General features: G+C 44.0%; 1 protein-coding gene and 1 pseudogene across 1 annotated transcript; both read left to right on the top strand.

Moving 5' to 3' along the window:
• Positions 1 to 18,354, top strand: part of LOC111970713 (contactin-2-like) — an 81,543-nt pseudogene extending 63,189 nt beyond the window's left edge.
• A 766-nt stretch (positions 18,355 to 19,120) lies between these two features.
• Positions 19,121 to 23,372, top strand: chia.1 (chitinase, acidic.1). The gene is made up of 12 exons (XM_023997015.2): positions 19,121 to 19,201; positions 20,000 to 20,067; positions 20,220 to 20,249; positions 20,531 to 20,735; positions 20,837 to 20,893; positions 21,233 to 21,398; positions 21,587 to 21,711; positions 21,884 to 22,007; positions 22,150 to 22,332; positions 22,465 to 22,581; positions 22,694 to 22,820; positions 22,981 to 23,372. Exons 2-12 carry the CDS (start codon positions 20,043 to 20,045, stop codon positions 23,187 to 23,189), a joined length of 1,368 nt encoding a protein of 455 aa, XP_023852783.1. The 5' UTR covers positions 19,121 to 19,201; positions 20,000 to 20,042; the 3' UTR covers positions 23,190 to 23,372.

Below are 23,372 nucleotides of genomic sequence, written 5' to 3'. Positions count from 1 at the left end.
GCTTTACTATGTCATGTTCCTGGTAGATTCTGGTTACTCTAAAAGGATACATTGCACCTAGTGCACATGGGTGTGTGTGTGTGGTGTGGTGTGTGTGGTGTGTGTGTGTGTGTGTGTGTGTGTGTGTGAGTGTGAATCTCCTCTCCTCTCCTCTCCTCTTCTCTCCTCTCATTAGCTCTTTCCTACCGCTGGTTCGTTAGCGAGTTTCCTAGCTTCATGAAGCCTGACGGGGGTCGGTGGTTCGTTTCCCAGGTAACGGGCAACTTGTACCTGGCCAAGGCGGAGCCTAACGATACAGCAAGTTACTTCTGCTTCACCACCATCAACATGGACATTAGCACCAAGAGTACCTTCAGCAAGGCTAACCAGCTCACCGTGCAGCCAAATGGTACAGGACTCTGTGTGTGTGTATGTTTGTGCGTGTAGCTGAGTGAGAAAAAAGGCCTATTCAAGACTCTGTTACTCTTACACAGTAATTGTACAGCTTTGAAAAGTTTTGACATTTCAATTGACAATTTCAGGACAGTGAAATAAAGTGGAAGGATAAAGTATGTTTCTCCTGTAAGAGGGAAGATTTGAACCACATCAGCCATTTTCTCTGTTGTTGACATGTGCTCTCTATTCACCACAGCCAACGCCAGGAAGTCAGCTCCTGCMATCAAAGTGGGTTTCCCAGCAGAGACGTATGCCCTGACAGGACACACTACCCAGCTTGAATGCTTCGCCTACGGAAAGTAAGTCCCTGATCCATTTTCTTGTCCCATGTTAGGATATCTCTGATTTGTTGTATTTCTTTTGTTTTCACACACTCTCTCCCTACATGTCCCTTCCTGCCTCTCCCTCCTTCTCCTCCTCTTGTACCTCTCTCCTTGCCTTCCACCCATTTCCCCTCTCTGTCTCTSCTCCCCTCTCCCTCCTCCTCCCCAACTCCAACCCTCTTGCACTCTTTATCCCCCTCTCCTACTCCTTCCCTCCCCAGTCCCGTCCCAAAGCTCCGTTGGAGGAAGGTGGATGGTCTGTTGCCGTCTAAGGCCGGGGCTAGTGCAGAGGGACCCATCCTCACACTGCCTGAGATGACCTTCCATGAAGAGGGGGTGTATGAGTGTGAGGCCTACAACTCTGAGGGCCGCGACACACAACAAGGACGCATCACCGTGCAAGGTAGGGTAGAGGACACAACCCCACACACCCCCCCCACACCACTCACACCACACATCAATCCAGATGAACCATCAACCGAAACCGGATGACTGGGTTGACCCTGCCGTCTTTATTGTTTCCCTGTTTGTGTTATCTAGGTCCCTTCCCCGTAGCACAGGCCAGAGTGGGCTGCAGGGTGATGGAGTGACTACTTTGAACGGTGTGGGAGATCAGCTCTGGAGCTAGCACTGGACTTGTGTTGCAGCAGGCGAAAAACCAAGACAACATCCCATACGCTAGGGACTGACGCAAATGACGAAAGCCCAGCTAAGGCACACAGGGATATAATCACACACACCACACACACACACACACACAACCAGACACGCTATCATCACACGACAACACAACCACACACAACGACACACACAGCACACACACACACACAGCACACACACACTTCACACACACGACGAACCTGACCACACCACGGGGACGAACGACCAGCACACAGCACGACACGAAGATAGCAGGATCCTCTAAGTCCCCACTAGACTTCTCGTCCTGCCCTATCATATCTCTCAATGCCAATCGCCGTGAACTTCTCTATCTCTCACGATCATCTTTCTGCCGCTCACCTTTAATCTGCTGGCAATGCCATCCCCATACTCTCTATCTCTGCCCGATTCTTCCATCTCACTCCCTTTATCTCTCATCTATCCACCTCTCTCTATCTCTCAGCAGTCATCTCTCCCTACGACTAATATCTTCTTCAATCCATCCCCTCTCCTCTATTGCTCATACCGCATCTCTCCCTCCCTTTTATCTCCATCCATCCCTCTCTCATCTCTCCATCATCTCTCCCTCCCTTTATCAATCTCAATCCAATCCTACTCTATCTCTCCTCATCTCCTCTTCCTCATCATCCTTCTCTCTCCCTCCCTTTATCTCTCAACTCCACCTCTCTACCCTATCTCTCTCAGCTATCTTCTCCCATCCCATCTCTCCCTCCCTTTAATCTCTCAATCATCCCTCTCTCTAATCTTCTCCCATCATCTCTCCCTCCCTTTATCTCTCAATCATCCCTTTCTCTCTCTCAGACCGGGTGGAGGTCCACGGTGGGGTCGTCTGCAGAAAAGGTCTCAACCTGGCCCTGGAGGGATTCTGGATGTATCAGTGTGTGGCCTGAGAACAAACACACGGACCCATCTACTCCAAACGCCGAGCTGAGGGTGCAAGGTGAGGTCAGGGTTCAAGGGTTAACACCAAACCCTGTAAACACTGCAGTCCAAGAGAACTGGAAACTTAACACCCCATTGTAACTTCTCTCCCCCTCTCCATGTTGTGGTCCAGTCCAGTCCCAGACTTTTCCGCTCCAACCCGGTGAGGAGGCTGTCCCAGCGAGCCCAGAGGAGGCACGGTGATGATGGAGTGTCGGCCCGCGAGAGCCGCCCCAAACCCCCCCTGTTCTGGAGCCGCGGTACTGAAACTCCTTACCAACAGCAGCAGGTAACACACACCACCAACACACCACACACACACACCACAACACACACACACACACACAACACACACCACACACACACCACACACACACACACACACACACACACAACACACACACACACACACACACACATCTCACTCATCGGTAAGACACATATGTCAGAATGTTGAATACATTCAGTTGGACAACTGACTAGGTATCCCCTTTCCTTTCCCCTTCAACACACTCACGACACCACACTTAGCTATGCACACACACACACACAAACACACACACACACACACACACACCACACCACACACCACACACACAACACACAACACACACACACACAGCACACACACAACACACACACACACCCACACAACACACACACACAACACACACACACACCACAAACACACACACCACATTAGACACAGCACACACACTTAGAACACACACAGCACACCACACACACAAACACTTAGACAACACACTTAGACAACCACACACACTTAAAGACACACACACACACACACAACTTAGACACACAACAACCACTTAGACACACACACACACACACTTAGACACACAACACAACACACAACACACACACACAACACACACACACACACACACACACACACACACACACACACACACACACACACAACACACACACACACACACACACACACACACACACAACACAGCACGCACACCTTACCCTGAGGCTTGATTGAGAAACCAAGAGGTCAATAGGTTATGTAGTAGAAGTAAGATCAAAAGAGCCAGTTCCCCTCTGTAGTGTAACGTGTTATCAAAGGGAACCTATTTCGAGGCGAGGATTCATCATCATTTTTGTGTGGCTATTGTTAGGTCTGTGTGTTTCTAGATGAAAAAGCATAATTAATTAAACCTGTCATGTGCTCTAATATCTCTGCCAATGTGTGATTGGTGTGTGGGTTATGTGTGGGATAGAATGTTACACTTGATAATCTCCAGAGGGAATTAACATAAAAACGTTTGTGGGACTAGTAAAGTTGAAAGGTCAGGAGATGTGAGCCATTAGCAAAGAGAAACACGTTGATCTGAGGAAAGATTCGTTCATAGTATTATAGATGTTGACTTTCTCGTCCCTTAACTCCCAGGTCTCAGCAACACAAACTGCAAACATCTTAAAAGGACCTCCGAACCAATTTAAAAAAGCCCCAAACATAAATTTCCAAACTGAGTTAACCCAAGCAGTAACCACCATGCACACCGGTAATTCCTTGAGCTTCCGGCCATGTCTGTATCTCATGCTATCAACAGAACTCCGCGAACGAAAAACCGGAGAAAAAGCAATAGAAGAGAACGGGAAGAGGAGGAGAAGAAGAGAGAGGAAGGAAGAAGAGAGACGGAGGTAGGACAGTAGACGCCAACGGGAATGCTGCGGATGCCAGCAACAGTCAGCAGGGCCGATGAGGGGAAATAAAGTTAGATCTGCTTTGCTTGAGGAACTACAGCTGAGGCAAGGCCAACAGCACTGGACAACCTGTGCTGTCTAGAGGTACACACCACACCGTCACGAACACAAAGCAACACACACGACGACACACACACACGCAAACCACACACGCACCACGAACAGACACAGCAACACGCACACACGCCACACACGGCGACACGACACACACTGAATCTGTCAGAGGTAACTGAGCTCCCGCACTATCCTCCCCTCCTCTCCGCTCCTCCTTCTCTCCCCTTCTCCTCTCRCCTTTGTCCTTTCCCTCCTTCCCTCCAGATGCCACTAAGATCACCTTGGCTCCCTCTAACGCTGACATCAACCAGGGGGAGAACGTCACCCTGCAGTGTCACGCTTCACATGACCCCACCATGGACCTCACCTTCACCTGGGCTCTCAACGGAGCTCTGCTGGACCTGGAGGACCCCGGCGGACCGTACCACCGCGTGGAGGGGGTGAGTTAGTCAAGCCACAGTAGATCAAACCATTGCAGGAATGGGGTGCGTCATGATGAATGACACKAAAAAAATCCACGGGTTCTCTTGGGGTTATTTTGAATCAAAGAGTTAGAAATTTAATGAAACTGCTTAACTGATTTTGGAATCAAACAGCTTGAAATTAATATGATTCCCAGTGTGATTAATGAAAATAAGAAGCATTCAGCAGGGTTTATTTAAACAACAAACATTTTATTAGAGACAGCTATTATACGCTTAATTGAATCACTTAAGATCTATGCTGCAGACCATATCAAGGAGACCATCCATGTAATGTGTCTCCCTCCCTACCGTTCACGTCTTGCTGACCAAACACTTCTAGGTTGATGATGTGACTGGCATTTTCCATGCCTCTGGGTGTACTGGGGATTAGAGTTTAGAATCTTGACCCAAACAAGTTTCGGTCAGCACCAAGATTTCACTGTCACTGGAGTCATCTTTATAATGGTATATACTTTTAAAGCCGAGTGTTGGATACAATTGAATTTCATTTTAATTAAAGTTACCTTCAATACTGCTGTGAAATTGTGATGATATGAATACTGAATACCTGGCTTGTTTCTCTGTAGCAGACAGACCATGTCTCCAATTACTAAACAAGCTCTTTCTCTCTCCACTGTCACCTGCTCTCTCTTTCCTCTCTCCTCTCTCTCTCTGTCTCTCTCTCTCTATATATATCTGCCTACCTTTCTCTCGCCCTCTTTCTCTTTAATCTCTCTCTCTCGCACTCTCTCTTTAATCTCTCTTTCTCTTTAATCTGTTTAATCTCTTGCTTCCGTTCTCTTTAATCTCTCGCACTCTTTATCTTTAACTTCTCTCATGCCCTCTTTCTCTTTAATCTCTTTCATCTCTTGCCCTCTTTCTCTTTAATCTCTAATCTCTCGCCCTCTTTCTTTTTAATCTCTCACTCTCTCTTGTTCCCTCTCTCCAACCTCCCATTCTCTCTCCCTCTTCACCCATCTATCTGTCTCTAACAGAAGGAGACCGTAGGTGACCTGTTGATAGTGAGTGGTCAGCTGAGTCAGGCAGGTACATACAGCTGTACAGCTCAGACCGTGGTGGACAGCGCCTCAGCCTCCGCTAAACTGGTGGTCAGAGGTAAGACCCCGATCATATCACAACAACTCACCTGACCTTTTTCTATGATGGTCATCCTTATAAAATGTTTGTTTTACAGCATTACAGAACTTAGTTGTAACATTTTATAAGGATTTTTTAGTTAATTACTTACTTACATAATCATCTTTATCCCCAGGCCACAATGAGCTACGTCCACTACTTTCTGGGTGAGAATTTGTACTTGCATGTAAATGAAGGAGGTTAGATAAAAGTCCTGACTAGGCATTCTCCAACTGTCTCTTCTCAGGTCCCCCGGGACCTCCCGGCGGTTTGGTGGTGAAGAACGTTGCCGCGACGTCGGTGGAGTTGCGGTGGAGTCGTGGCTATGACAACCACAGCCCCATCGGGAAGTATGTTATCATGGGTCACTCTCCGCTGTCTCCTGGTTGGAAGAGGATGAGGACAGGTAAGAGGACCACCACTGTCTGTGTGTGTGTGCTTATCTGTGTACCTGTGTGTTTTTGTGTCAATCAATTAGTCCCTGACTTCTCCTTCTTTCCTTCCCCCGCATTCTCCTCCTCTCTTCTCCCATAGACCCATCTAACATTGAAGGCAATGCGGAATCGGCTCGTGTGGTTGGCCTGTTGCCCTGGATGGACTATGAGTTCCAGGTCATCGCCAGTAACATCCTGGGTAGTGGAGAGCCTAGCATGTCCTCTCACACCGTACGCACCCAGCAAGCAGGTCCCACAGTTGCCCCTAGTGGACTAGGTGGAGGAGGAGGAGACCGCAACGAACTCATCATCACCTGGACCGTAAGTGTGTCTGTCTGTGTATGTGTACGTGTGCCTGAGTGTGTGTGTGTGTGTGTGTGTGTGTGTGTGTGTGTGCGCACTTTAGAGAGAGAGTTAGATGGAGAGCTTTGTCAAAGTTGACATGAAGTTTTGTTTGAATCTGATCCCAGCCCATGGCCAGAGAGTACCAGAATGGAGATGGCTTTGGCTACATCCTGGCATTCCGGAAGCGGAACACTCCGACATGGGTGGTGGAGCGTGTTTCCAACGTGGAGTCGTCTCGCTATGTGTACTCCAACCAGAGCCTGTCCCCCTACTGCCCGTTTGAGGTGAAGATCAAAGCCTACAACCGTAAAGGAGAGGGTCCCTTCAGCCAGATCGCCCTGGTGCACTCTGCAGAGGAGGGTGAGTCAGAACAGATCTGGGTTATACAAGAAGGATGAGGAACATTATGCTACATTGCCACAAGAGGGCGAACAAAAACAGAAAAAACAAAATGAAGTTACCAACCACATTTGTTCACTGTGTTTATCGTACTTGTGTGTGTTGGATATAATCCTCAACCCTAATTTCACCCCTGACCTCTGACCCCTGCCACCTCCATGCAGAGCCCACGGTGGCGCCCTCGAGGATCAACGCCACGGCTCTGACGGCATTCGAGATGCAGGTGTCGTGGGACCCGGTCCAACACCTCAGCGCCAATGGCATCCTCAGAGGTTACGAGGTTAAGGACCTGCACAACATACACATGAACATATACATATACCATGAAATATATCATACGATATACCCCGACATGTGCATTTACCCCTAACAATGNGGCTACATCCTGGCATTCCGGAAGCAGAACTCTCCGACGTGGGTGGTGGAGCGTGTTTCCAATGTGGAGTCGTCTCGCTACGTTTATTCCAACCAGAGCCTGTCTCCCTACTGCCTCTTTGAGGTGAAGATCAAAGCCTACAACCGTAAAGGAGAGGGTCCCTTCAGCCAGATCGCTGTGGTGCACTCTGCAGAAGAGGGTGAGCAACCCAAACTCTAACTCTAACCCTAACCTCAACKCTAGTCTTAACCCTTCAGTCAGATCACCCTGGTGCACTCTGCAGAGGAGGCTGAGTCAGAACAGGTCTGGGGAATACAGGAAGGATTAGGAGCATTATGCTGGATTGCCACAAGAGGGCGAACAAAAACACAAAAAAGCAGATGTTTACCAACCACGTTATGTAAATTCATTGTGTTTATCGTACTTATGTGTGTTAGATGTGATCCGACTCCCCAACCCTTATTTTACCCATGACCCTCCATGCAGAGCCCACGGTGGCGCCCTCGAGGATCAATGCAACGGCTCTGACAGCGTTCGAGATGCAGGTATCGTGGGACCCCATCCAACATCTCAGCACCAACGGTATCCTCCAAGGATACGAGGTCAGGACCTGCACAACACCAGCATATAACATATATGTGACAAGCTATTCTATGGGCCCTGGTCAYAAGTAGTTCACTATGAATGGAATAGGGTGCCATTTGGGACCCATCTCTGGACTTTTGCTCAAAACCAGTCAGTCCCAGTCAGTACCAGCTATGGTGCCATTAGTCCCTTGACGCCAGTGAGAGACCGTCCTGGAGTTGACCTCACCTCATCTTATCTTCTCAGCCTTGATCTTTTACCCCCACACTAATAAAGATGGTACTCATTTTTAGCTGGGCTGTGTGTGGTTGGGATCAGCATGTTCAGTCTGTCGACAGGCAGATTAGGTCTGACGGTTGGTTATCACGATGGCCCTGTGGGGAAACAATGGTAGAGTCATTCATATTATCACGGATCAACAGGTGTCACACTTTCATCTTACATATGTTTATTGTACATATTTGGAAGGAAACATAGTTTAAGAGAAGAAAAAATACAGAATACACAGTGCCTTCAGGTGAAGCATGAAACAACAAAGGGCTTAGATGCAAGGCTCACCAGAAGATATGCTCCAATTTATAGTACCACAAAGTATATTGTGAGGAAGAGTACAGGTATCTAACATTCCTAATGATTTGACAAAGTGTGTTTGTTTTTTTAGTAGAAGAAACAATTCCAGTATTAGGCATCTCATTCCTTTAAGAGATGTAACCACGGTCACATAACAAATTGTTTGACAATGCTGTGTATGTGTGTGTTTACAGATCCGGTACTGGCGTCAGCATGAGCGGGAGGCGTCTGCAGACCGTGTGCGTACAGCTGGGCTTGAGACCACGGCTCGCGTGGTGGGACTGAGACCCAGCACTCGGTACCATGTTACCGTAATGGCCTACAACAGCGCTGGCACTGGACCAGCCTCACCCAGAACCACTGTCACTACCAGGAGACCACGTATGTAGGATACCTAACACGTGCACACACACGTGCACACACACACACACACACACAGTATTGCCACCATCAAGACACCATTCCGTATATATGACATAACACACACTCAAAAATGATTTTAATCTCTGGCCCAAAGCCTCCTTCAGGAGCAGATGTGAGCCATGGGTTGACATTATTGCGTTAGTGTAAGTATGAGTTCTCCCCTGTGGGCTGAGATGGATTGTCCCTACCAGCTGAGATCACCCCAGGGGGTCAAACACAATGTGGCCATACTTGCAAACATTAGAAAAAGTTTAAGTTCAAGGTTAAGTTTAAGCATCAGCCAATTTAAATCGCTGACGTAGTGTCATGTGATAAAACACTACATTGTAGCTGTCCCATCAGATAACCTGGCACACGTTAGCCCTATGCTAACTTTACCAGGTGGCACTGACTATTTCCTGTAACAACTTCCCTCATCAGCGTATCAGAGATGTTCAACTTTTTCTCCACAAACCAACGGCATTTCAATGAAATAGGTCAACTTGGCCTCCATATGGATTTGGTAAACATCCAAAGTCAAAGTTTACTTTTGTTCCACTTGGTCTGTCACAAAGATCAATATGTAGCATGATGCATCCTTGCCTAGGCTACTAGCAACTAAAGTCAGACAAAGTTTTTCGTACATAGTAAAAACAAAGACGAAGAGCCTTGTGGCCTTGTCAAAAAGCTGTCATTTACCACAATTGATATCCCTGCCAGATGGCATATAGCACTAAGGGGTTTAACATGTCATCTCTGGAGCACAGTCATTGTGGGTTTGAGTCCCTGTGAAGTCAAGCTTTTTTGTTGAGAAAAAAACTGTTCACTGCTGGTCCTCAATGCTCAATTCAAATAAGGCTTACATGACGAAGTGGATGATTCTAACAATGCATACAAAACGTTGTACATGTAAGTGTAGCCTACATCAGAAATTAAAGGATGTTTTTGGTCTAACAGTACTGTTAAACTATGCTATTATATTCGGTATGCTTGGRCTATGTAGAATACAAATTCATCATTAAGTGGTCTTGCAAGACATTGATTCAGCTTTGATATTACATTTACATTTACATTTTAGTCATTTAGCAGACGCTCTTATCCAGAGCGACTTACAGTAGAGTGCATACATTTTATTACATTTTACATACTGAGACAAGGATATCCCTACCGGCCAAACCCTCCCTAACCCGGACGACGCTATGCCAATTGTGCGTCGCCCCACGGACCTCCCGGTTGCGGCCGGCTGCTACAGAGCCTGGGCGTGAACCCAGAGACTCTGGTGGCGCAGCTAGCACTGCGATGCAGTGCCCTAGACCACTGCGCCACCCGGGAGATCACCCGGGAGATATAAACTGTATTAAACATGCACCATTCTGAGAAGTGGTGCACTAATGTTATACGACTACGTAGTAGCAGTAACCTATTTGTAATCTTCATTTCCAAGGTTTTTTAAAGGAAAAAGGAAAAAAATTCTATCTCACCTAGGATTCCAACTTGCCGCTCACCGTGAAAAGTACCAGGTGCCAGGATCGCTACACTGTGCTCTTAACATACAGTTTAAATCAGAAGCTTTTTAGTAACTTCAAAAGCAGATTGTGCCGTTTGACTTTTGTCGCCCACAAGTTTAACATCTTTGATAGGCTGATGAGGATGTTGTTAAAGGAAATAATCACTGCCACCTGGTGAACTTAGCATAGGGCTAACGTGTGCCATGTTATCTGATGGGACCAGCTGCAATGCAGCATTCTATCGCGTATCAATACGGCAAGAATTTTTATTGGCTGATGCTTAAACTTGATTTTAAACTTTGTCTGAAGTTCGTAAGTATGGCCCCAGTGTTTTTGGGAGGGTYGATATGCACCTGGCTTCCAGTATCTACTGGGCTTCTTGTGGAGGATTTATAGGGTGAGAGGGAATCATGTCTGTGCTGATCCTGATACAGAGGATCTCCTGTCCTTAAGCTACTGATACTGATACCTTAACCCACTGTCAACATTAGGCAAACATATGCCTATATTAATATATTCTATATGATATCATGCCTTTTGGGTTGCATTTCGGTTACAGTTTGGATCGTCATGTTTCTGTGTCCGTAAAACGTGTGTGAGACCATTGTATTATCAAGTACATGTATCTAAGTTTAATTCATGTCTTGGTCATGTGACTCCCGGAAGGTGAGACAGGTCAWTAAGTTGTTGTCTCTTGTTGTTTTCCTTTGTTTACCTTTACAGCTCCTAATCGTCCCCCTGGCAACGTGTCCTGGAAGACTGATGGCTCATGGGTAACTGTTAGGTGGGATCATGTCAAGACCCTGGACAATGAATCAGCCGTACTGGGTTACAAGGTGAGTGGTGTCTGTTTGTAGGAGAGGTGTGTGCAGGTAGGTATGTTATTGTCATATTGCGAATGCACTGTCAAAATATATTAAATCATGTTAAGATGTGTGAAGTGAAAGGGGATATGCGGTCAACCCTTCTGTAAATAATCAGATATGTAGTGCAATAAAAAGTGAATGTAAAAGAATCAAAGAGCATTTGATAAGGCTCAGCCTGGCAATAGAAAAACATTCAAGATATGGCATATCATCAATAGATAACATGAACCATCCTATTCTGGTTTTATAGTGTGATGCTGTGCAGAGAGAAAACAGAAAAGTAATGAAAACATTAGCTTAATAAAACAAATAATAGTTAACAAAGGGGGAAAGGACACACATTCAATAACCCAACAAATGTATTTCCTCTGTAGAGTTTGTGTGAATAGGTTCCCTCCCTCTGTCTTCTCTCAGGTCCTGTACAAGCACGAGGGCCAGTCTGCTCTGAAGGTTCTGGACAAGGGGAAGACGTCTGTGACCCTGCCCCTACCCAAAGACAATGGCTACGTGGTCCTGGAGATACGCTCCTGGGGGGAGGGGGGCGACGGAGCCGCTCAAGAGACCATCGTCTCCCGAGACTCAGGTGAGACTTGGACTGACTGGGTGTGTGTTCCAATAATATTTTTTTTCTCATAAAGTGTACACTCGTTCACTACTTCCCCTAAATCTATAAGCATTGGATTGGTGAAAGGATGGGCTATAGATTATTTCTACCATATTTCTTATACCAGTCATTTCCTTTCATATCAGTGAAGGGAAGTGAACAAGAGCACACTAACATAATTTTTGTAACTTTCAAGGATTTTGTGGAATTTTATCAGATTGAATCTAGGGCCTTTTTGGGTAGTTCAGATTATCACAGGTGTCTAATTATCTCTGTCCCTCTGTGTGGCCTTATCACATGTATAATATGTTAAATAATCAAATAATACCATTGGTGCATGAAATAGCCTTTGTCTTTTTTTACCCACGTTTTTTTATTTTACGATGTCAATATGTCTTTGTTGTAAATGTTTTAGGGCCAAACTGGTGGCAGTTGTGATAAAAGACAATTGTTGGAAGAGTTGCAGAGTTGCCATTGTTGATTAGATACTTTTTTCATGAATTAGTCTATATTATCTTGAACACTTATGTTCTATCCACTAGAAACTCATGGACAATATGGACACAGATATTTAAAAAAATCATGTAAAATATGAATACATTTAAAAGTTATACAAGTATAAATTACCAACGTTGCCATAGATMACCTGTTCATGACCAACATTCCAGTAACCTTGGTATATTACCAGTAGCTTTGCAACTCTACACACACCACATAGCCCCAGATCTTCTTCGGGCAAGGTTTTGTGCCAAGTTTAAGTTACAACCCCACCTAGGACTAGTCTAACAGCTACACCACTCCTGCTGTGATCAGAACTCACTATAGGAGGATATAAAATAACCAAATCCCATCTCCTGTTCTGCATGAGTCCGCCCCAACAGCTAGTGTAGCCCACGGCTAACAGGATTAGCTAGCTGTCACACACAGAAGGTTACAAGAGCTTAAGTGGTAATTGGAACCACGCGGCTATACACGGCAGCCCAGTCATAATTAGCTGGGAGGATGAGGTCAAACTGTTCTGTGAAATCCATGTCAAATCAAATCAAATCAAAAATCYAATGTTATTGGTCACATACACATGGTTAGCAGATGTTAATGCGAGTGTAGCGAAATGCTTGTGCTTCTTGTTCCGACCGTGCAGTAATATCTAACAAGTAATCTAACAATTCCTAACAATTTCACAACTACCTTATACACACYAGTGTAAAGGAATGAATAAGAATATGTACATATAAATATATGGATGAGCGATGGCCGAACGGCATAGGCAAGATGCAATAGATGGTATAGAGTACAGTACATACATATGAGATGAGTAATGTAGGGTATGTAAACATTATATAAAGTGGCATTGTTTAAAGTGACTAGTGATACATTTATTACATCAAATTTTTWATTATTAAAGTGGATAGAGATTTGAGTCAGTGTGTTGGCAGCAGCCACTCAATGTTAGTGATGGCTGTTTAACAGTCTGATGGCCTTGAGACAGAAGCTGTTTTTCAGTCTCTCGGTCCCCGCTTTGATGCATCTGTACTGACCTCGCCTTCTGGATGATAGCGGGGTGAACAGGCAGTGGCTCGGGTGGTTGTTGTCCTTGATGATCTTTTTGGCCTTCCTGTTTCTGATAGCCTATCATTTCTCAGGTGGCAATTGGAATATTGGAACTAGGTAGCTTTCTGGAGTTCCGTTGCTGCCTGTGAGGTTGCTAGGCTGCTGTGGAAAGTTGAGGTTCGTCAGTGAGTGACAGGGTTTAATGAGAGGTAGAGAGGGTTAATGGGGGTTTACCTCACTGGATTCTGTATTAGTGCCTGTCTATCACACACATGCAGGAATACACACATACTGAACACATATGCGCGTGCGCGCACACACACACACACACACACATTGCTCTTTGGAGTATGCTTAAGACTAGCTGTGTTCTAGTCCCAGTCTCTAGACCCGGGAGGGCTGTGTGAGCCAGTCAGAGAGACAGTGGTTGTTAGTCAGTGTCTGTCAATTAGCTTTTGCTTACTGAGCTCAGTATTAGAACTGTGACTCCTCCAATAAGCAAAGGAGACAAGAAGGCAACTGTTATGATAATACTGTACCAGAGCATGTCCCCAATTTTCTCTCTSTCTCTCTCTCTCTCGCTTTCTATCTCGCTCTCTTTCTCTTTCTCAAACAGGAACTGGAATGATGGTGCAGAACCAGGCGGGATCCCCATGGTCCAATCATGCTCCTTTCCTGCTCACCGCCACACTCTCCATCACTCTCATTGGCTTACTGGACCTGTGATCTACAACAATCCCTGGACATTATGTTTCATGGTCTAAGCCGATTGGTCAAATTCACCTATCTGGAGTTTTGTTGGGGTGGGGTTAAGGGATGAATTTGAATAGGTGGGGAGGGATGTYTGGGGTAATATTTTGAAACAAGGGGGATGGTGGGAGTTGTCAAAATGACTAATGGTTATTTTATTCTTTTTATAAGAAAATCAAAGAGGGTAATTTTTTTATGTGTGGGTCTGTGGGGTTTCAAGTGGGTCAGACTACCTGATTGTCAGTTACATTGGTGTCGTTAGAACCATGCCTTATGGGGATAAGAGAGGCCTTTGTGCTTCACAGCAATATGTCACTCTCTCCATGTCTCCTGGCTTTCCCTACTCTGCTATAAACCCAAGGCTCACTGGCGTATGTCACCCAAATCAGCCTGTGTATGTAGAGCATCATGTGTACATACCATAGAGAATGAAAGAGGACTCTAGTGCRCAAAAGCACGTTTTAGCATGGGCTGCGCAATTGAGGACTTTCACCTTTCTGAAGTTGTCAAATGGGTGGGACATCCTATGGGTTAAGGAAGGATCACATAATTCCATCCAGGTCCTCAGGAGGGATCAGCCAATGAATTATACTTGTGATCAAACATTCCGTAACTGCAGGTGGCAGTAAATCGCCAACCTTCCCTTTATACCTGTTTAAACAACACACTACCAGGTGGCAGTATGCACCCTTTCAGTTTTTTTACCAACTCATAGAAGTAGTAGTAGAAGAACATGTACTACTTCAAAATGGAGATGGTCTCAATGGCGCTGCCCGTGCGCTCACAGACACCATAATGGGACAGGTACAATGATGAGTCCTCTATAATTATCTATGGTACATACATACAGAACAGTAGACAACATCTTTGGTTCCCTCAGACACTGACCAACTCAAACGTTTGTATCTAGAATAAGATGAAGGGGGATAAAACAGTGATGTCATAAATCTCATGATTTTTGAGAAAGTCTACTTCAAATGGAACTCACTGTAAATAGAACGCTAACTTAGTCTACTGGTTTTTCTTATGACACAGTCTGTTTAAAATGGTCCATTTTCTCTTTGGATTTTCTGCCTGTGTATTTGATTGGTTGCTTTATTATTTGTTTGCGATGGCAGCATCAGGATGAATAACTTCAATGGTCCAAATGAATGTTTACCTTTTTTATTGTTTATGTTTAGATGAGAGAACTCAACTTGATAAAGAGCTTCATCAGTTCTTTCAACAGCAAAAATACAATGAAKGTGTGATCACCAAGTACAGAGTTATCGTTAGTATTATTATTAATGCACCATTATTCTGTCACCCTTTATCTATTAACTTTTATGTAACATGTCCTGTTGTTCATTAACTGTTAATCATGCAACACACCTGCCATAAATACTGTCTGTCTGAGAAGGGTTCACAGCAAGGATACGACATCTAAGGAACATACCGCATATGCTAGCTAATCATGAAGCCCCTGTGATATTGATTTGGGTGTAAAGCAAAGAGAATTCCCGCAAGCTATTTAGATGTTCCCGATGTTTCCAGTTACAATAGCAACATGTCAACCACTGTCTTTGTCAAGTGTTATGCCACTGTACATTAAAACCGTGGCAGCTTTTGTACAGTGGGTCTTCTCCTATATTTTCCCATCTGATAACTCCTGCACCTAGAAAGTCTGTGGAATGTATGTTCAGTACATTGAACTATTGATTTTGGGCGTAGCCAAGAAGTTCAATGGTAAACTGCTGTTCCAACACAGTGTGTCTGTTCTCAATATAACTACTGTTAGATACATCTTAACGTGAAACAAGATGGCAACTACTGTATGTTGTCTATTGTTGTTTTATTCCATTTCTGTTGGTCTGAACCATATAAAGGCAGGTTGGCCAGTAGCAGTACGTTTGTGCTGCTACATGTTGTTCTATGCAGTAGAACAGTTCTAGGAACCAAGAAGCTCTGCGGCACTCCAGGGTTTGTTAGTCATCACTAATTGTAATTCTATGATTTCAAAACATCTCAGGAGTGTAGGAATCAAACAATACCTTTTATGGTTTGCAAGGGGTCTTTTTTTGTTATTTGTAAAATTCTGGGAGTTGAAAACGGTTTGTTGAGCAAGTGGTTGGATGATGGACCACTTGTTTTTTCCAGTGCTGTCTGCTAGCTACATTTCACATTTTAGGGCCAAAGCTGTATAGAAGTTATTGTTTGTTTTAAACAGACATCAACTGATTGTCAACATCAGAATGAGCTAGATACAAACACACTGGATATGAAACATTTTGATGACAATCTGTTAGTACAGCAACAACGCCACTATACCCAGAGTACCCAGTTTTGACAGTCACGTTGTTTTCATAATACATTGATGTATTCAACACCTGTCAGTTTTGATGTTTCAGACCCGTAGTGTTGTTTTGATTCCAGTGTGTGAAGCCACCCAATCCTGTGCCTGACAGTGTTCAGGTCATTTTTCTATTGGATCGGGACTGTTGCGTTTTATAAACTGTTTTGGTATGTTGATCACTGTACCTTAAAATAAAGAGGGCAGCTAAAAAAGAGAAGACGTGACTGTCCATACGTCTTATAGTAATGAGTTACTTGAGGAAACACAAACTCTCACTTTGACGTTGAAGACAATGAATGCATGGTAATACTGTCGTTAWAACTGCAGAACAAGGACATCAACTTGACTCTCAACATGCCGGTCAAAGTATAGTCAAACATATTGTTGATGATATATCTCATTTAGCAGCTTTTGCAGGGTCAAACAGTTACTAAGGCCTGATATGCTGAAAGCCACTGGACCACTCAGCTCTGTACACTGTATCACATCTAGCTGTTCAATAATGTTTAAGATAAACTGATACAGCCACCAACTGGGAAAGCAGCCTGTGTTCCCGTAAACACAGGATAGGAGTTACTATGGTAAAGACATAAACTGAGCATARAAAACATTAGGAACACCTTCCTAATATTGAGTTGTACCCTCTTTTGCCCTCAGAACAGCCTCAAGTCGTCGGGGCATGGACTCTACAAGGTGTTGAAAGCGTTCCACAGGGATGCTGGTCCATGTTGATTCCAATGCTTCCCACAGTTGTGTCAAGTTGGCTGGATACCCTTTAGGTGGTTGACCATTCTTGATACACACGGGAAACTGTTGAGTGTGAAAAACCCAGCAGTGTTGCAGTTCTTGACACACTCAAACATGTGCGCCTGGCACCTACTACCATGCCCCGTTCAAAGGCACTTAAATCTTTGGTCTTTCCCATTCACCATCTGAATGGCACACATACACAATACATTGTCTCAAGGCTTAAAAATCATTCTCTAACCTGTCTCCTACCCTTCATCTACACTGATTGAAGTGGATTTAACAAGTGACATCAATAAGGGATCATAGCTTTCACATGGATTCACCCGGTCAGTCTGGAAAGAGCAGATATTCCTAATGTTTTGTACACTTAGTGTATTTGTACACTGGATCTCACTTATCATCGGTCTGTAGATACTGTACTGTACTGTACTGTGCTGCTAGAGTACAGTTGTTAGCACATACTTAGCTCACAACTCAGAGCCTACTGTTTGGTGGGTAGTGTTGTTCCTTCCTCACCCAGCACTGGTATAGGTCTGAGAAGACGCACAAGTACACGTGATCTGCACTTGCTTATTCTACCCCAATGGGGAAGGTTGCCTCAGCCATGGAATGTTGTTGCCCTTTTGGTTATGTACTTAATGCTAGCTTATTCATTTGTGTATGTGTGTGTGTGTGTGTAAATGTTTTTGTTAACGCAACGCTTTTCATATTTAAAACTACCATCAGATATCTCTGTAATACTAAGGTGACATCATGTCCAAAAACTGTTATCGGAATGTTGTGTCAACTTCAGGAAGTCTGATTGGTCGGTTCATCTCTCACTTCGTGGTGGAAGCTATGATGGTGCTCGAAGTAGATGTTGCCCGTAACCACAGATCTACGATCAGTTACTCTCCCCCTAATACTAACCTGAAGCATTAAGGGGGTGAAAACACTGTCCCTGTATCAGTGGTTAAAAAGGGCAACCTCTCTGCTAGGATGTGTTTGTCTGTCAGCTGGCCGGGCTGAAATGTTGATATGTTATGATACCATTTGGCCAATCTAAATCTGTGATTGAATGGGAATGTGAAGGGGGGATGGCACTTGTAAATATGACWAAATAAACACCTTGGGGTTGTATTTAAAACGTTCCTGTTCCWCTGTGTTTTTTATTTCCTTATCACTGTTGAATTTGCATGGATGATGTAGCATGATCAAAGATTGCTTTATTATGTCAGTTGTGACATATCAGGATGAATAGCCCCTAAACACTTGCCATTTTACCTAGTGTGCGTCAATTCATCTATTAGGGAGGGGGACCTGGGTTGATTGTCACAGTCCTTATTATTCCCTAGAGATTGCTGTGTAATATTAAAATATGTAAATTATTTGAAAGATCTCATCCATCTGGTCAATTCATGTCAGCATGACAAGTTTCACGTTTTTATCAGTCGTATGTARAGGATATACACATGGTATACACCGTCCAATGAAATGCACACACACACACGTGTCATATGTTGCTCTCACGGCATAAAATGKTGAATTTTGTTGGGAATATTTCTCGATCAAASAAAGGCTTGACTATTTCTAAGACTCTGTATGCTATAGTTCCTGTTACAAAAGGAATAAGCAACTAGCAAACATTYTGACAACTAACCCCAGAATGGAGCGTGTGTTTGATGGCTTTTAGCTCAATGTTGGAATACGATATGAGGATAGAAAGGGTCCCTACTGTATGTCAACCCAAGGCCTTGGGATTTCTATTAAGGCTTAAACGAGTCTTGTAAGATATACTGGTGCTGAGAAATACATGAGAGTAAAAAGTGTGAAAGCCAACTGCGGTCTCCCCTAATCAGTCAATCTCCCACTACCCAGAATAGCCACGAAACTTATCACTTGCACTTTGATACCAATTATTATTAGGGAAAGTGAAAGTATAAATGAGCAAGAACAAAGCACAGCTAGAAACTCGCCCTKTGTCACTGGTGGAGAAAGGTAATACGATCACATCCATATTCATGTTTTGTATGTAATATGTAATGCTATATTAATGTATGTAACATATCTTGTAATTTCATATGTAATATCACCGCTATTTTGCAACGTACTTATCATGCATGACATTGTGATAACAGCGTGTTTATTAATTAACGTGTGAATAGCATTTGAAAAGATTTAGGTTTGTTAACAGTGGATATAAGTGTGTGTATGCTTACATCAGACTTGGTTCAAATACATTATTGAATACACTGCAGGGTGGGTGGAGTTGACCCTTTTGGTTATGGTGGCCAGGGCGTAAATAAAGGTTACATWWAAAWAWAAAWWAAAAKKWTTWAAAAAAAATACTTTTTGGGGACTTTTTAATTGGTTCCATTATACCAGTCAAGTTACAGTATGTGAAGTGCACTTCAAGTATTTGAAAGTGTTTYTACATTTGACCTAGGTCTGGGTATACATGAATGTGGTTTTGTTTGATATCCAGCTAATCAAGAACAATAGTTACATGGGTTACTAAATGTTAGAGATTGTGAAATACGTTCCAATACTAATTGTTTAACACTATCCAATACTTTGTGATATCTAATATTTACAAACTTGGTTGATCTGAATTAACAACATAACAACAGAATTGCACTCTGCTTTTAAAAAGTATTTCATGTATGAAATGTTATAATTGCATAATTATACGATTTTCGTTATATTTTTATATTTAAGAATGTATTTATTAAGTCATTTGTTTGTTTATTTGTTTGTATGTATTCATTTATTTTAATAATCTATCCTTTCTTTCAGGTACATTGTTTCTAAGGAAAACATTCTTTATTTTTACAACACAATGGTCAGACTTACTGTGCTTGCAGGTATATGCCTATGCCTTCTTCAGTCATTACCATCACTATCATCATCCTCATCCTGCTTATCATTATCATCCTCCTCATCTTATTCTTCAACATGACGCTCTGGCAAACGAGTCCCTAGTGTCTACTCTGTTAACTCAGTAATCTTTCCTCAGGTCTGGGCCTTCTGCTGATGTTGCAGATTGGTAAGCGTTTCCCTCATCAACTTTTTTACATTTCTCAATTGACATGTTTAAACCATAGAGATAAAGATTGTGTTCAATTTAATTCTGTGGTTTAGATCTCCTTATCTGAGCCCCAATTACACCTCTGAGGCTCGGTAATCCTACTCAAATTCACGCATCCTACATAAGCATTTAAAATTAGGAATCCCATAAAGCACAATAATCCAACCCACTATTTTAGAGCACCCCAAAGGGTCAGTGTGAAGTTCAGCCTCTGGATAGATTTCCTCTTCTACCTCCAGCCGCCTCCACCAAACTGGTGTGTCACATGACCAACTGGTCCCAGTATCGCCCAACCACTGGGAAGTTCACCCCTGAGAACATCGACCCGTTCCTCTGCACCCACGTGATCTACGCCCTGGCAACCATCAACAGCTTCAACCAGGTCGCCCCTATCGAGTGGAATGARGAGACCCTCTACAAGAGCCTCAACCACCTGAAGAATGTGTGAGTGACTCTGGATTGACATCAGTGAGAGTTGGGCCTTAGTTAATAATTCCACGGTGAACACAAGGTTTGACTCCTCATCTTACCTCTCTGATCTGCAGGAACCCAATGATGAAGACTCTGCTGTCTGTCGGAGGCACAGTCAACGGACTCAGCCCGTAAGTCTCTTATTGGTTCTTCACAGTATTTTATTGCGATTTCACAGCTCTACAAAAGCATGGTTTGCGATAAGATAAAACTTAACTTTCACATCTTTCCACTAATCCACATTAAACAGATTTGTATTTTTGTACCCAGCATCTGAAAAAGTCAATTTCAATGGTGCAGGTTTTTATTGTTTCCCATTCCACTCCTTTTTTATCAGGTTTAATCATTGTGTTTTATCATAGTGTTTAATCATAGTGTTTTATCATAGTGTTTTCAATTTCCCTACTTCTGCACATCAATAGGCTCAGGACCAGAGTAACGGTTTACATTGTCTCCCTCCACCCCTCTAGATTCATCGGCATGGTGTCCAAGCCTGAGGGCCGCCYGGCCTTCATCAAGTCAGCCATCAGCTACCTGCGTTCCCATGGCTTTGACGGTCTCAACCTGGCCTGGGAGTTCCCCACTCAAAACGGCAGCCCCGATGGAGACAGAGAGKGATTCACCGAGCTCGTCAGAGTAAGCTTGCACATAAACTTTTTTACTGCAGTTATAACATAAGTGAGGATTTGCACCTTTATCTTTCAATGTGTTTCTGTCATTTTCTGTGACTTGTTATCGTTGTAGCGCTGTCTATCCGGCTCAGCCTGAACGGCCGTATAGTTTTGACTGTTTTCTGTACCTAATGTCTCTGTATGGCTTAACAGGAGCTGCAGAAGGCCTTTGAGAATGACGCTAAAGACACCAGGCTGACCCAGCTGCTCCTGTCTGCCAACGTGGCTGCTCTTCAGCCCACTATCAACTCCAGCTATGAGGTGGCCCAGATCGCCAGGTACTGTAGACAGCATGGGTCTGGGAGAAACCCACTCAACTGATATAAGTCTCTGATATAAATTGAAGTCTTTGTTTTCTCTCTTTCTCTTTTTTATCTCTCTCCCTCTCTCTCTTTTTCAAACAAACACACTTTATATACTTCATTCCTCTGTCTATTTATGTCTCTGCAGCTCTCTGGACTTCATCAACGTGATGACCTATGACTTCCATGGACACTGGGAGAGAGCCACAGGACAAAATAGCCCACTGTTCCGCAGCAGCCATGACTCGGGGACACACTACCACTTCAATGTCGTAAGACAACTTTCTTTTTTAACATCTACACCAAGTTTTTCACCAGGAAACTTGTGAAGAAATTATGTAAATATAGGAAAAATTGGTATAGATGTCCTCCATTGTAGCTCCCTTGTCTTAACCACCTGTCCCTGTGTGTTAGGACTCTGCAATCACCTACTGGCTGGACAACGGTGCTCCCGCTGAGAAGCTGCTGATGGGTTTCCCCACCTACGGCCGTACCTACCGTCTCACCACCTCCAACACTGGCCTGGGAGCCCCCACCAACGGCCCGGCTGACGCAGGCCCCTACACCCGTGACGCAGGATACTGGTCCTACTACGAGGTGCGCCAAAACTTTAATAACTATGTTCATGATCATACATCTGATCTATATATATATATTTTTTTTTAAATGTAGTTTGTTTGTTAATCTGTTTGTTTGTCATTATCTAACAGAATGTTTCACTCCTCCCAGGTCTGCTCCTTCACCTCCGGTGCCACTATCGAATGGGTTGATGAGCAGAAGGTCCCCTACGCRGTCAAAGGCAGTTCCTGGGTGGGCTACGACAGCAAGGAGAGCTACGCTGCCAAGGTACATGCCAGGAACATATGAGTCAATATCAATCAATCATGCAATCAACTGATTTATCTCTAAAGCCATGTCCATGTTAGCACATCTGTCTGTGTCTTCTTTGCTTCATCAGGTCCAGTGGCTGAAGACCAAGAACCTGGGAGGAGCCTCTGTGTGGACCCTAGACATGGATGACTTCAGTGGTGCTTTCTGTGCTGATGGCTCCTTCCCTCTCGTCAACCACCTCCGCAACTCTCTGGGTAAATGAACTTCCATTCAGTTCAATTGAATTCAATTAAATTGACTTTACAAACCTCTAAGTCAAGTATAGTAAAGGTATACAGTATGTAGGACTATATATCATCTCAAACTCTCCTCCCTTTCTCCATACCTCCTTCCCTTTCTCCCTCCCTCTCCCAGGCTTCGCCCCCAAGCCCACCACCACTCGGGCACCCACCACCACCCCTGACCCCATCCTCAGCTTCTGCTCCGGACGCCCAGACGGCCTGTACGTCAACATCTTCGACAACACCACCTACTTCCAGTGTTTCCGTGGCAACACCTACCTGCACAAATGCCAGCCCGGCCTGGTCTATGTTGATGCTTGCAAGTGCTGCAACTGGCCCTGAATTACTGCTAGCTATGTACTGTAGGACCAATTAGTTAGAATGCCATAACAACCTTCAATGACAACATGCTGTTACAGCAATAACCTACCTTAGCAACTTAATCTTTAAAATAAATGTTTTAATTTTGTCCTTTCCCGTTTGCCTGGCTACAATCTTCCTCAATAAAAAAATAATAACATATAA

This window comes from Salvelinus sp. IW2-2015, linkage group LG11 (assembly GCF_002910315.2).
Source record: "Salvelinus sp. IW2-2015 linkage group LG11, ASM291031v2, whole genome shotgun sequence".
In the NCBI taxonomy this organism is placed as follows: Eukaryota; Metazoa; Chordata; class Actinopteri; order Salmoniformes; family Salmonidae; genus Salvelinus; species Salvelinus sp. IW2-2015.
Note: the sequence above shows the minus strand (reverse complement) of the source record. Positions and strands in the feature narration are given on the sequence as shown.